The sequence below is a fragment of the Pezoporus flaviventris genome, unplaced genomic scaffold (genome assembly GCF_033815535.1).
Source record: "Pezoporus flaviventris isolate CSIRO_AGI_PZ_B2104156 unplaced genomic scaffold, CSIRO_AGI_Pfla_v1 ptg000002l, whole genome shotgun sequence".
Lineage (NCBI taxonomy): Eukaryota > Metazoa > Chordata > Aves > Psittaciformes > Psittacidae > Pezoporus > Pezoporus flaviventris.
Window position 1 is genome coordinate 57,861,893 of NW_026892550.1, and position 13,404 is coordinate 57,875,296.

Here is a 13,404-nt window from a genome sequence, read left to right on the forward strand (position 1 = left end):
AAAGCCCTGAGAAGGGTGCTTGCTGTACCTTGTATGTATTATAGCACCATGCGGTGACATGACGTAACTGATTTGCCAACTGTAAGCATCCTGTTCAAAATTACTTTCATGCTGGACATGCACTGTTGTCTGAAAAGCACAGTAGGTACTTGTTGGTAACAGTGGTGTAAAGCGGTAACCATCCTTTCTTTCTCTCTTTCCTAAAGCTTATGCAATGAGGACAGAAACCTGCTGTGTGCTAGAGAGAGAGAGAAACGAATTAGGGGGGCTCAGCAGGAGTAAAACAAGCTCCCTGAGAAGCCTCCCGTCTTTGCAGCACCCTACAAGGTAATGATGGGGGGGAGGGTGTGGGGGTGTGTGTGTGGTGGAGTGAGAGGAGGAAAGATGGTTGGAGCGTAAGAGCAGAGCTGTGGCTTCTGCATATGGTGTAGCAGAGTTGAGTGTGATACGTGCAGAACCAGCATCTTCCCATCTGCTTAACTTAAGCTCATCAGAGTATGTGTTTAAAGCTCTGAAGATGGTGCAAGCGCAGTAAGGTCTTTGGGCTGGGCAGATTCATTTGGAGGCTACTTCCTGTAGTTTGGGAATTTGAGGGAGAGCACCCAAGAGCAGCTTGGCTGCCTGTCTGTGTGCAGCTGTGATAGAAACAAACGGGTCTGCTGTTAGTGTTCCTGAAGACTGCAGGCACACCTACAAGTTTGGCTCAGAAGAACTAAGAGTGAGCAGAGCAGTCCCACTTGCTTTGGAGGGACTGCACTGCAGGATCAAGATGAGCTTGCCTAACTTTGCTTGTGGTGATACATGGTGATGCAATTAAGATCCTGACGAATCTCTCTTACAGAGCTGAGTCTCCTGAAGTTGAGGGTCCGTGCTTTTTCCATTTCTGCCTCTGTTCTTCTGTTGCAGACTCATAAAGGAGATGACTTGTCAAACCAAATTCGGAACGTGCTGGGCAATTATGAGGATGTCATGGGGCTCATCAACTCCAAAACCCAATGGAATTTCTTAGGGCTTCAGGAAGTCCTTCCTCCGGTCTCACCTGAAGCACCTCATTTCCCACACTCCCTTGATGAAAATACCAGCCCTACATCATCACCTTCATTCCACGACACAGCCCACCATCCACCCACTACGGCTGTAAGTGCTCCTCCTGCTCACCGCTCAAGTCCCTGCGAAAAGGCACAATCAAGGCCAAAACCGCATTCAGGTTTGCACGTGCAGAGCGGCAGCTCATCCAACGGTCAGAGCCAAAGTCGCAAACGCAGTTGTGGTGACAAGGAAAGTCACGAAGGTCTTCATCGCAAGGGAAGTGACAGGCGTGCGGCTGGTGAAGGTCGTGCTCATGATCTGGACTACTCCATTTTCTCATTTTCTTCATTTCTGACACCTTTGCCTCCTCCACTGGAACCTCTGTCACCTCTGCGTTCCGACCTGCACGTCAGTTCCAAGTCAGAAAAGAGCAGCAAAAGCCAGGAGCTGACCTACAGTCAAAGAAAATCGTTTCAGGACCTAGTGACAGGATCAGAGGAAGAGGAAAGTCAGGACGGCTCAGACATTGACCTGAGCAGCAACACTCGGCCTTCCTCTCGGACGATTCCTACAGCTTTGCCATCAAAGCCCAGCGCGATGCAGCAGAAACCAACTGCCTGTGTGAGACCAATGGATGTGCAAGATCAGGCGCGAGAGGAATAGCCAGATCTCAAACCTCTCCTGGAGGAATACCATAGAGAGCCCTTTGAAAAGATCTCAGATCTGAAGGTGAATGCCAGAGCCAAACTATTCAAATCAGAAATCCCTTCTGAGCCCGTAAAGGTGAGTTAGGAGACTCTGTTGCTGGCAGGGTAAGCTCAGCTATGGGAGGACAGGTCACCAAAGGGCAGAGACTACGAGCAGCATTGATGGCTGTGCACACTTTATCATTTTTAGAAGGTGTATTTTAAGAGTGCCTTTTGCCAGTACATCTGGGGGAGATACCTGCATGGTGAAAATGCAGCACTCGCCATGATTCCGTGTCTGTTTTATCAGTGAGGCTGCAGCAGGCCTTATGGTTAGAGCGACTGCTTCTGTTGCTGTGACTTTTTTCTTGCCTGTAAAGATTGTTGAAAAGAAGAAGGGGGAAATGATACGCTGAGAGGTCAGGGGGTGATGTACCTACAGTCAGTGCATGCAGAGCGTTGGTACTCGGTCTGAGTGCTGGTGAGTAGAAGTCCCATATGTTCGCTGAGTACTGGGACAGCTGACTGTGCAGGGAGTTCTATGGTCACCTGGTAGGATGAAGGTTTTTGGGCTTTTTGGGGTTTTGGGTAGTTGTCTGTGAACACCACAGGGCTCTCCTAAGTGAGTTTGTACGATGTAACTGTAGACCCTCAGGGAAGTATCAATGTAAACAAAAAATATCCTGAAGATTTCTACCAGATGGACTTAGCCCTTGGGAAGCACGAGACCATTCTGTTTCCCGCTCCATGGAATGTTTTTTGAGCAGTTTCTCGAAGGAAATTTAGTGCAGAAGTGGGATTGTAAATCATAAGCAAGACCCTGAAAGCCCTCTAAAATTCTGCATTCAGGGAAAGACTGTAGGCTCTTTCTTGTCCCCCAGCTATGAGCAAAAGGAGCAGAGCTCTTTTGTTTGTTGTTGTCAGCAGAAGGCATCCTGGGCAGCAACCTCGAGCATATCTTAGTTCTGGTCACTGCACTTGTCCTTTCTCTGCCAAGGACTGAGACCTAAGGCAGCTGGGCAAGGAGAGAGGTGGAGAGAGTTTTAAGATTGTGTTTTGCCTTTGTAAGAGAAAGGGAGTGTGTGGGTGCCTTCTGCCTTTTGTGGAAGAGGGTGTTGATCAGCTGCAAACGGCTGTAGGCAATTTCTTGTGGAAAAGGAGAGGAAACTGGCAAAATGACATTGATGAGAAGTTAACAGGTACCTTAATGCCCAGGTTTGAATAGAAACAAGTAATAGACACAGACTAAACCCAACCAAACAGTAGCTATGCTGGGTTTGGATCTAAGTGACTAGAATTTTGTTGCAAAATGCCTTTTAGCTTTTAATAGCCTGATTCCTGCTGACCTCCAGCAGTACATAAACCCTCAAGTGGTTAAATGGCTTTAGGAAGTAAAGCTAGAGCTTCTGAGAAACTTGAAACCTTCAGGCAAAGGAAGGCAAACCTGTGATTTTTTTTTCTTTTTCTCCGAAGCTCTTTGGACACAAGAAAGAGGTCCATGCATTTAGTTTGAGATTGAGCAAAATAATCCATCTTGGAGTTAGAAAAGCATGTAATATCTTTGAGGACTGTTTTATTTCCTCCAGGCAGCCAGGCAGGAACAGGACAGTGCACCCATTGTTTACTGAGCATTTTGATGTAAAATGCTTCCATTGCCAGGAGCCTTCATTGTCAGCTGAAGAAAGCAAGAGTAGAAGTTGATGGAAACGGTTTGGTTTGTTTTCAAACCTGCAGCAAGGGTGGTGGCAGGCTGGAGCTGCTGTCTTGTCTTGTCTGTGAGTGGGGCTTCTGGGTTGACCCTGGGACAGAAGCAGGAGACTGCCTGGAGGTATGGCATTGTTTCAGTGACTCAACTTTAGGTTGCCTTGGAAAGGAGAGGAGTGGACTTGAATGGGTTAAGCGCGCTTGTGAAATCGTCCACAGGGGACTTGGCTGCATGCAACCTGCTGGTTAAACTGGGGCTCACAGAGGACCTGAAATAGCACCCAGATAAATTATTTTAGAAGGCTCCTGTGGACTTTGAGCCTGGTGGCTTTGATTTGTAGTCTGCCATGAAGTCGCGGGTGTCAAAACCAAGCGAGCAGCGTAAACACAAATATGAGAACAAGTAGATTTTGATGTAACTTTGAAGATTTCTGTCTCGCTGGATGAGGCAGAGCCATTCTGTACATTTCTGTGGTGCCTCAGTATTGCTTTAGTGTGCATAAAGCAAAAAGTATAGCATGGTTTTTGTTTTTCATGAAATGTAGAAGTGAAACTTAACGCTGGGAGCAATGGCAACCAGATGGACTTTAGCTTTGCTTTGCTGGAATTACAAGAGTCTTGCTCCATTACGGTCAAGAACTAAGCTGGTGAGAGGGGAGATGTAGGATGCGTTGCTTGTTTCTGCTCCTCCTGCACTGCTAAACCCACCCAGCTGGCTACCTGAAGCTAGAAGAAAACTTGAACAAGTGCATCCCCAAACGTACATTTTACACCTGCTGCAGTGTGAGGTGCCTTGTTAGTGCAGCACTGGAACCAAGTTTCTTCTCTTTCCACAAGGACAGTCGGATAGGAAGGTTTTTGAAAGTTGGGTTTCCGTTTCAGTTTTCTTTGAGTTGCATTTTGCCTTTCCTTCTCTCTTCCACCTTTTGTCTTGTTTGTTGTGGCCATTGTGTTTTTGATGAAATGAATTTTCTGCGCTAAAAACGGTGCGTCTTGCGGTAATTATTAACCCTCTGTGAAAATTAATCCTAGCCTTAGGCAATCTGCTCAGAAAATTGCCTTCTCTGCTCATGGGTTTGTCGTTCTCTGACTGCAGCTTCCCGAATTTCGTAGAACAGCTCGAGCTGCTGCTACGGGGACTCGGCTGCCAAACAGTATCTGAACGTTATTTTGCAGTAGCAACGAACCCTCAGGCAATTTCCACGTAACAAAATGGCCTTTAAAGTCTGTAGCTATAATTCATGGAGCAGTCATGAAAGACATATTTAGCTCTGTGCAATCTGAGAATTTAAACAAATTATATCAACCAAGATTTTGTGACTAGATAACAAAAGTCCCTTTTTGAGCTTCTGATTTGAATGGTTTTGAGCCAATACAAAAATAGCACCAAGGGAAACCTAAGGGTGTGCAAGTATTCCCACGCTGAAGTCAGGGAAGGGATACTCATCCTTAAAATACAGCTTGTTTCGAAGTCTGCGCACACTTTATCTGGTTTGTTATTGGCTTAGTGCAAAGCCCACAGGCAACAGTGCGAAGACACCTCGGTAAGCTTCAGCTCAAGTTCCATATTTTTCCTTATAAAAAGGCTAATAACTCTTTTTGTGTGAACTTTAAAACAGAAACAAATATAAAAAACAACCCCTACAATTCCTGAACCTGAAAGAAGTCAGAAGAAAATCTTGTGTTAACTACCTGCCTGTACCTCCCGTACTTGATGCGGTTTTGCTGCTTTTGTTTGCTCGACACCAGTGTTGCGGTTTCCCCTGTGTAGCCAGTTCTCCTGTGGCTTGCAGGGGCCTTTTTTACTGCATCAGCTGCCAGTTTTGTTTGCCCTCTTAAGAAAGGGTAGACGTTCCCCATGCGTCAAACACTTGTGGGAATCGGTGAGCGGATGAAAGAAAGAGATCTGTTGAACAAGTGCACTGTGTCTGCAGCAAGCGATAAACAACCCTTAAAAACATGCTTAAGGACCACCCATGCTGATAGTTTGCTTGCAGGATGGTGCCTGCCTGACTAGAAATTATTTTAATCACAGGTATATTCACACAGTCTTCGTATTTGTTCCAATAAACGCTCTCCTGAATAGGTAACTAGGAACGGTTGCTTCAGCTTTCCCCAAAAGCGGCTTTGTCACCACATCCTCTAAAACCAGGTGGATGGAGTAAGCCATGCTTCAGATTGTTGGACCTGTCTTTGTATCAGAGATGTATTATCATCTCTTTAGTGGTAAATCTTTGGCAGAGCATCTGCTTTGGTGTCTGGTGTTCCTTAAGATAGCCTGCAAAAACCTGTATGGATTTCTGTGTTTACGTGTTTGTTTTCATCAAGTTGATTGTAGCTTCAAGTTTTGGCAGGCTTTTTCAGTACACAGCAGAACATTATTGCATCCCTAATCAAGATGATAAGAGGCTTGGTTAAAATACATACAGTCTCTTTTGTTGGCTGGGTCATTTTGGAAGCGTGCCCTATGTGTGTGCATCTTGCATCTACCTATAGTATTAGAGGGTAGATTCTTAACACAGAAATGCAGGTGGAAAATCACTTTGAAGAGTAAGTTAGTGTGTTATTCCTAGCGTGACTTGTGTGTGAACAGAGAGTGCATTTAATATGCAAGATCTCCTCCCGCTCTGAGCTAGCGAAGCACGTACAGATTAAGTGAGGACAGGGTGGTAGGTTTTGGTCTGATCTTGCCCCGCCTGTTCTATTCAAACTAAGTCTTCATTCATGCATATGCAGTTTTGTGATCCCCATTGCATTCAAGGGGCAAAAGCCCATGCGGTTGACATGGAAAAATAAATTTGTAACCAAATATTTCTATTAAAATATAGTATTAAATTGGAAGCAGCTGTAAATGGGAAACTTTTTCAGCAGCCTGAAGAGGTGACCTTCTCTGCTGATAATTGATAGCTGCAGTGGCAAAGCTCTCATTAGGAAACAAAGAAAACTGCCAGCACAGTGAAGGGCATGGAACTCAAATTGGCTTTTCTGATCCTGCTCGCTCGGGTTTTCTCAGCACTAATAATTTAGCCTGAAACCAGGCAAAGAGCAGTAGCTGGTATTCTTGAGCCACACACACACACACACACGTTGCGAGTCCATTTCAATTAGGAGGAGATAGCAGGCAACATAGGAAATGCCTGCGTGCTCTAGCTCTTCTTGACCTACGCTGCTTGCATATCTACAGGCACCAGTTTCACCTGAGGTGAAAGGGACTGAGAAGCAGCACAGGGCTGATTGGTGTCAGAGGGGCAGCTCTACGTGGGCTGTGACGACAGAGGCATACAGATAAGCAGGCGGAAATTACTGAAATGAGAAGGAGCAGAAAGGTCTTTAGGCGAGGCAGGCTGTTTACAAATCAGGGAGCAAGCTTCAGCCCCCTACTTCCACATGCCAGAGCTGTGTGGTCCTTCAGCTCCATTTGGCACACCTTGGCAGAGTGGAATAAAAATGTGTGCTGTAATTTCTAATGGAATACCTTTGATAAAAAGCAGCAGCCTTAAAAGCTCTTCAGCCATTACCCCAAACCAGCGCTGCTTATTCCTTGTAGTATCTGTGGCAAAACCTTCTTTTCAAAAAGATGCCCACTTTCTGAGTTTCCCAGCTTTGGCGAGCGTTGACTGCATTGTGCAGAGAGGAGAAAGCTGGGCTTTTGCCACTATTCTGTCAATGCTTCTCGTGCTTTGCCCTTCCGCCTCCAGCTATCACACCGAGACCAAGGAGCAGGCTACTGGTGCCTCCTGCTGTGAAGCTGTAACTGAGTCTGCCACAAAAGACGGCAGTGCCGGGCAGGCTGATGCCGTCCCTGTCTTGAGTTACTGCCTGGTTGGGGCACTGCACTGCTTCTGGTTGATGGCTGGGTGTCTGGCCCACACATCATGGCCAGTGGACATCTCCTTTGTGTACCAGGTGGTTCCTCAAGCAATTTAGTTTGCTTTGGGGTGATTCTTATTATCCCGAGTTCCTTGTTCATCTCTCTCTAGTGTGTCTAAGAGATCTCTGTAAGCCTCAGGGCATGTGCTTATGGAAGTGTGTGGGTTTTTTGGAATTGCCGGTGAAAAGAGGACTTGGAGGTATTTCGGAGAGTTTTGTCACACAGTTGCTGTGCAGCTTGAACAGAATGCCTGTGCATTTCTTAAATTGTTTTCTACATGAAAATCTCCCTCCCTTCTTTTGCGGGTGTGTGCACCTGTGCATTTGTGCAAGCCTGTTGTAGTGAAGGCAGGCTAGTTCCTCCCCGTGTTGCTCTAACCCGGCGGTGCATTCAAGGTTTTATCCTGAACTGCACAAGTTAGTCATACTGCTTTTCAACTTTTCTAATCACAGTTGGTGTTCCCTTGAGTCCAGGAGCTGGCATTTAAGAGTCCGGTGGGTTATTCTTCCACTTACAGCCACCTTTACTTTGCCTGCTCCCAGTTTAGGGCTTTATACTGGCTTCTTATTCTGCTGAGTGCACGTGGGTGCACAGAAGGACACCAGTTAGGAAGCAGGGGGAATCCTGTCAGCTGGACAAGCACCACTGTTTAATGAACTCTCTTTCACTTTGGTTCTTTCTCATCTTTATTGGAATATATCTTCTACTAAAGACTTGAAAACAACAGGCTTTGTAGAATAAAGTGCCCTTCTGATGGGGCTTTTTAGTCTTTTCTTATTAAGGGACTCCCGTGGCCTTTGTAGAACTGTTGGTAAGCAAACGTTTGATGAGTGCCTCTGTTTATCTCAGTCAGCTGGTAAAGGAACAAAGAAACTCATGCTGCTTCCTTCTTTTTATTTGCTTGTAGCAAACCTTCCGCTGGGATGCCCAAGCCGTTAAGGAAATTTTGAAGGTAGGTGCTCTTAAATAATAGATCGACGTGTTTGTGTTTTGTATACATTGAAGTAGTGGTGGTGGGAGGAGGAGGAATATCACCGCGTGCATGGCACTGCTGCTGGACTGGGCTTCTCTGTCCCTGTAATTATGGTACATTTGCGCCAATCTGAGCCAGCTCTTAATGCAAAACTGCCTCTGCAACCTGTGTCAGAGATGGCTTTGTGGGCAGCGCACAGGCTGCCAGTACTCAGCTGGGTCTGAGTACATGGGACCCTTTCACCGAGCACAGAGTGCAAATAAGATAAGTGTTCCAGGAGAGGCAGTGAGGGTGGCAGGCCATATGAGTTCCTTTATTTCTGGGAGTGAGTATTACACTCTTCAGGATTTAAACTTAATAGGGAGACAAGAAAAGTCTGTCTTGTGTGATTTCAACAGAGTGGTTCTGAATTTCTGAGCCCCAGCTTCCCCAAAGGTTTTGTCTAGATTGACCCCCATTAAGGTGTTTTAGCGTATGTTCAAGACAAAGATCGTTGTCTGTGCTAGGCTGTTCACGTGTTTGTTGCAGTGCAAGCCAAAGCTTTAGCCCAGTCCTCTGTGTCCAGCTGTGGTGCCAGAAGAGGCAGGTTGGAGGTTGATCCCTATCTCCTGGCTGCGGTCTGTGTGCTGTGCTCTTAGCCGGACCATGGCTTAGCCCAACTAGCTGGTCCCTGGGTGAGAGTTAGGGCAGGGCAACAGGGCAGAAAGGCTCCTAAAGACATAGCCCATCAGGCAGTCGCTCTCTTTGGTTTGAAACCACGTCTTGGAGCTCTGCAGCAAAGGCATCTTGGCCAGTCAGAGCAAAAGGCAGTGTTTCAGGTAGAATAGCATGAGGAATGGCTGGCAGTCAGAGCTCCCTAGCTGACCCCCTTGAGTTTTGAAAAGCCTTTCAGGGGGGTGTTGTTGCTGTAATAGGAACATAATAGGAAGTTCCTGAACTTTGAAAAAGTCCAGAGCTACTGGTAGACAGGTTTTATGTCCTTTTCCCTTTATTAACTGTGATAGCCTAATCCTGCAAACATAGGAAGTATTTAACTCTCTACAAGGTTCACTGAGGTTGCTGCTAATTGGGCAATGCAAGTATGCTTGGAGAAAAAGAGCAAGTGCTCATGACGGTCTGGCTCGCTGAGCTCCAAGAGGGCTTCTTGCTGTGGTATTGCCTCTTGGGTTTACGATGGGCTCAGCTTTTTATTGTACATGAATATAAATGTCTTTGAGGTACAACTTCAGTTGCCTGTATCAGCAAAAATACTGTAACCCACTTCTGTCATTTGCTTTCCAGGAAATGACCCAGTCATGGCCACCTCTTCTGACAGATATTCCTACTCCTCCTACTGCAGAGCCTTCCAAATTTCCATTACCAACAAAGGTAAACACCCTCTTTTTGCCAAGGCTTTTGATAAATTAGAAGAGAGCTTTCCAACTCTTGCACGTACTTTCATCTGATGAGCTTTCCAACTCTTGCACCTCCTTTCATAGGTAAAGGCTTTTAGGAGAAATTATCTTTAGAAGTCACAATGGATTTTGAATTGTGTGATGGTTACTTGCAATGCATCACTTCTGTCCGTGCTAAGCTACATCAGGCAAGCTTAGACTATTGGAGACTTCGGAGTTATTCTTTGTCACGTTGCTCAAAGTATCGATTAGAGTAACAAACACAAGGAAATCGGATCACTGATACGCTGCTATTGAGAGATGATGTATTTGATTCTCAACTTGCACCTTGTGCTTGCTTTCTAGGAGTCGCAGCCTGTTGGATGTGTAGCACAGAACCAGAGTAAGTAGAAATCCAAAGGAAAGCACACTGTTCTATGTGTATTGAGAGACGGTTTTGAGTGTCATACATTGAGAACATCAAATGTTTACCTTGATTAAGGGACGTGGTTTCCTGTGCTTTGTTAAACATTGATGAGTTTAGAAAATGCTGAAGAGACTGTATGCATTCCTTACCTAGAAATTAAGGCAGCAGTTCAGCAGAGAACAAACAGTATTTCATTAGGAAGCCCCATTTGGAGTGATAAATAATCTCAGTGGCAATCAGTTACGTCCTGGAAGAAAGTGACTTTCTAACCTGATGCTCAGAGACCATAGGGTAAAATACGCTACCGGTGAGGCAGATAAACCCCGCTGATTCTCTTTTGATTTACAGGACAGTACGATGGACCTTCGGATACGTTGCCTCGTTCTCAGACAACAGTATCGTAAGTAACCAGACTCAGTTGCCATCTCTTGGTTGAGATTGTAGAGTCTTGCACTCAAGCTCTGTCAGGTCTGTAAAACTCAACCCTTTTCGTGCTGTTCTGACATTCTGCAGAGGAGCCTCCCCTGGCTGGTAGTGTGGGATAGTGTCTTCCTGAGTAGTTAGCTGCTGCTTTAATCCATTCTTTCTTTTGCTGCTCCTTCTTCCACCCCAGCTTGCTCCTCCTGAAGGACTTCTGGGACTTTTCTTTGCGCTGTTAAACATATTCGTTTCAACTGCTGCAGGCTCTGCCTTCCTCCACAGACTGTCTTTTTCAGCTCTTCTCAGCTGCCTGTAAAAATCCCTTTTGAGCTTGAGTCAGTTTTCCAGGCAGCAGAGAGAGAAGAGACTTTTACTGTAGACAAGAATCTGAAAATATGCCTTTCTTAGCGCAGAGGTCCAGAATTGTAACTTCGGCATGGTACGTACCTCTGTCCTTCGCCAACATCCCCTCTCTGCTCAGCGTCCGTGCGGGCTCTTCAGAGCCAGTGTACCCACAGTCAGCAAAGACAGCTGAAGTGGGAGGAAGAGGGTGGCTTAGGCTAATGTCCAAAATGAAGTCAAGAAGGATTTCCCCAGGGACTTCCTCTGCACCTGTCCCTTGAACCGATGCATCCCTTCCTCTTTGTTTTTCTGTTTTCACTCGCACAACAGGGCTTGCTTTCTTTGCTGTTTAAAGCACACGTGACTGAAAATCCAGCTGCCTGGAGTAGCTTGCCTTACCAAGTGTAGCTGGCTGAAAACAAACAGCGCTTGTGCTGCTTAATTTGAAGCAGCCCTGAAATCCCAGGGTGCTCGTGTGCCCAAATTAAGCATTCGGCTTTACAGAGCGTGCAAGGGTTTCCCAGACGGCTTTCATTCTTGAATACAGCCTGAAGTTAGCACCTGGCAGTGCTGGAATGGAAGAGCCCTTCTTTTAAAAGGGGAAATGTCTCACTCATTTGTGGTGATGCATCTTTAGCCCAGCTGGCGGGGAAGGACCAGCCTTTGCTTTCAAGCGATGCTGATTTTAGTGCTCCTTCTCTCACTAACAGAGCTTTTCTATAGCTTTGGAGGGAGATTGATGGTGTGTATCTAAGCTGGAAAAGAACAGGTCCTGCAAATGAAAACCTGGCGTCTGTTAAGGCATGAGCTAATTAAGGCAGCCACAGGGCAATGGCACGGGCCAAATGCAAAGAGAGCGCGGTAGGCCTTTGGGTGTAATCAAAGTCTGTGTGCGCCGAGAACCTCTTGTGCATCAGGGTAAGGTACTCGGGGACTGTGGGGTTGGTGCCTTTTCAACAGGCATCATCTGTGTGGCAAGGGTTGGCTCTGTACTGGTAGACACAGGAGACCTTTGGGGTTTCTTCGCGCCGTCCTGCTCAGTGGACAAGAGTGGATTTGTCACATCTGATTTGTGGAATTGTTTGTTGGGAGTCCGTGGTCAGCTTTGGCAGTAAATGTGGTCCTGTTTCAAGGAGAGTATCTCCGTGCATGGCAGCTGCTTTGGTGTGACTGTAAAATAGCGTGTCTCTTTTGTGGGAACTGTGCTTAAAGGAGGGAATCACTTTTTTGACTCAAGGTTTTCACTCCTCCGATGTCGCAGAATTAGGAAAGCAAAGGTCACCTCAGGGTCATCAGAGGTGACCTCCAGAGCTGTAAATGGTTTTTGCTTTGTTCATAATCGGACATGAAGGCGTGAAAGAACGTGAAGTTTTGTGTCGTTTTCCTTTTCCCCACAAGTATCAGGAACACAAACTCTGCCCCCACTTTTCAAGGTGGATGTGGTTTCCTGGGAATCTTTCTTACTTGTTTTCCTGCTCTAAAATGTCTTGTCCTGAGGGGTTGGAGGCTTACTTTTCTTATTTGGGCATGAGAGAAATTTCTCACAGAAAGCCCTTAGTTGGAAATGAGGTTGAAATAAACGCAGCTTTGACCTGATTGATCAAAATCCCTGTGTCAGTGGCCAAGCTTTCATCCCGTTTTGAAATGACACTTGTGTAATTCTCTGGGTTGAGGAGCTGGTCTCCAGCTAGTTTCAGGATTTGAATCACTGTACTTTCGAACAGCAGGAGTTTTGCCTGTCTGTTTTCCAGCTCCTTTTGAATATGCCTGTGTGATTTCCAGAGGAGAATAACACCTGGGGGAAGGCTGGGTCCCCGCCCACAGATCCTTCCCTTCCAGCCTCTCGAGGCCTTCAGTAATACATTGAAATAGCAAGCAGTATTTACCACCTGCAGGCAGAGGACGAAATGATGCTTCTAGAAACATTTGCAGGCAGCCTGCTCTCTAGCAATAGTAAAAGAGAGTTTGTGGCTCCCCACTTGTAAGCTGCTTGGAGTGTCTGAACTGCTTGATTTACAGATATTGCTGAGATGTGCAGGAGCATCAAATTCATTGTGTAGAGAAGAAAGAGGAGGGAGGCTTGCCCTTGGCATTTACTTACGTATGTACGGTAGAACACTTGAGCAGCAAAAAGAGAACCCTTGTGACAGAAAAACATTTGCAGCCCCTGAGAGCAGAGAGCGTGAGCGCACGCAGCTTCTGGTGCACAGATGATGCTTTCTGTCCCTTGGGGACTCAGTGCAGCCCAATAGCACGCCACTCTCTTAATGTACAAGGATCAGAGTTCTTCCACCCTGTGCTGCTGCGTTAATGCGCTGGACAAACTTAAGCGAGGAGCATTCCCCTCACAGAGCTTCATCTTTGTTGTATGTAGATGGCAGCCAATGATACTGACATCCTTTTCAAAATGTCCTGAGATTAGTTGAAAAGTACAATATAATGTTCCTAGATTGTGTGTTATCGTTTTATCATTCATTAACGACAGGGTTTAGCAGATAGAGAATGCCAAACATTCCTAAAGAATGTGGGAGGTTGGTTTCTTTTGGCAAGCACACACAAACCAAGTCGTTTTCAGTGTC

The 13,404-nt window shown here is 46.1% G+C and overlaps 1 protein-coding gene across 1 annotated transcript in view; it reads left to right on the plus strand.

The window, feature by feature from the left end:
* Nucleotides 1-58: 58 nt before the first annotated feature.
* The window catches only part of LOC133274613 (AF4/FMR2 family member 1-like), a 29,512-nt gene continuing 16,166 nt past the window's right edge, over nucleotides 59-13,404 (plus strand). Inside the window, 7 exon segments of the mRNA XM_061464060.1 lie at nucleotides 59-63; nucleotides 207-327; nucleotides 907-1,812; nucleotides 8,198-8,242; nucleotides 9,545-9,631; nucleotides 10,003-10,039; nucleotides 10,412-10,463. Coding sequence (XP_061320044.1) covers nucleotides 59-63; nucleotides 207-327; nucleotides 907-1,812; nucleotides 8,198-8,242; nucleotides 9,545-9,631; nucleotides 10,003-10,039; nucleotides 10,412-10,463 — 1,253 coding nt within the window.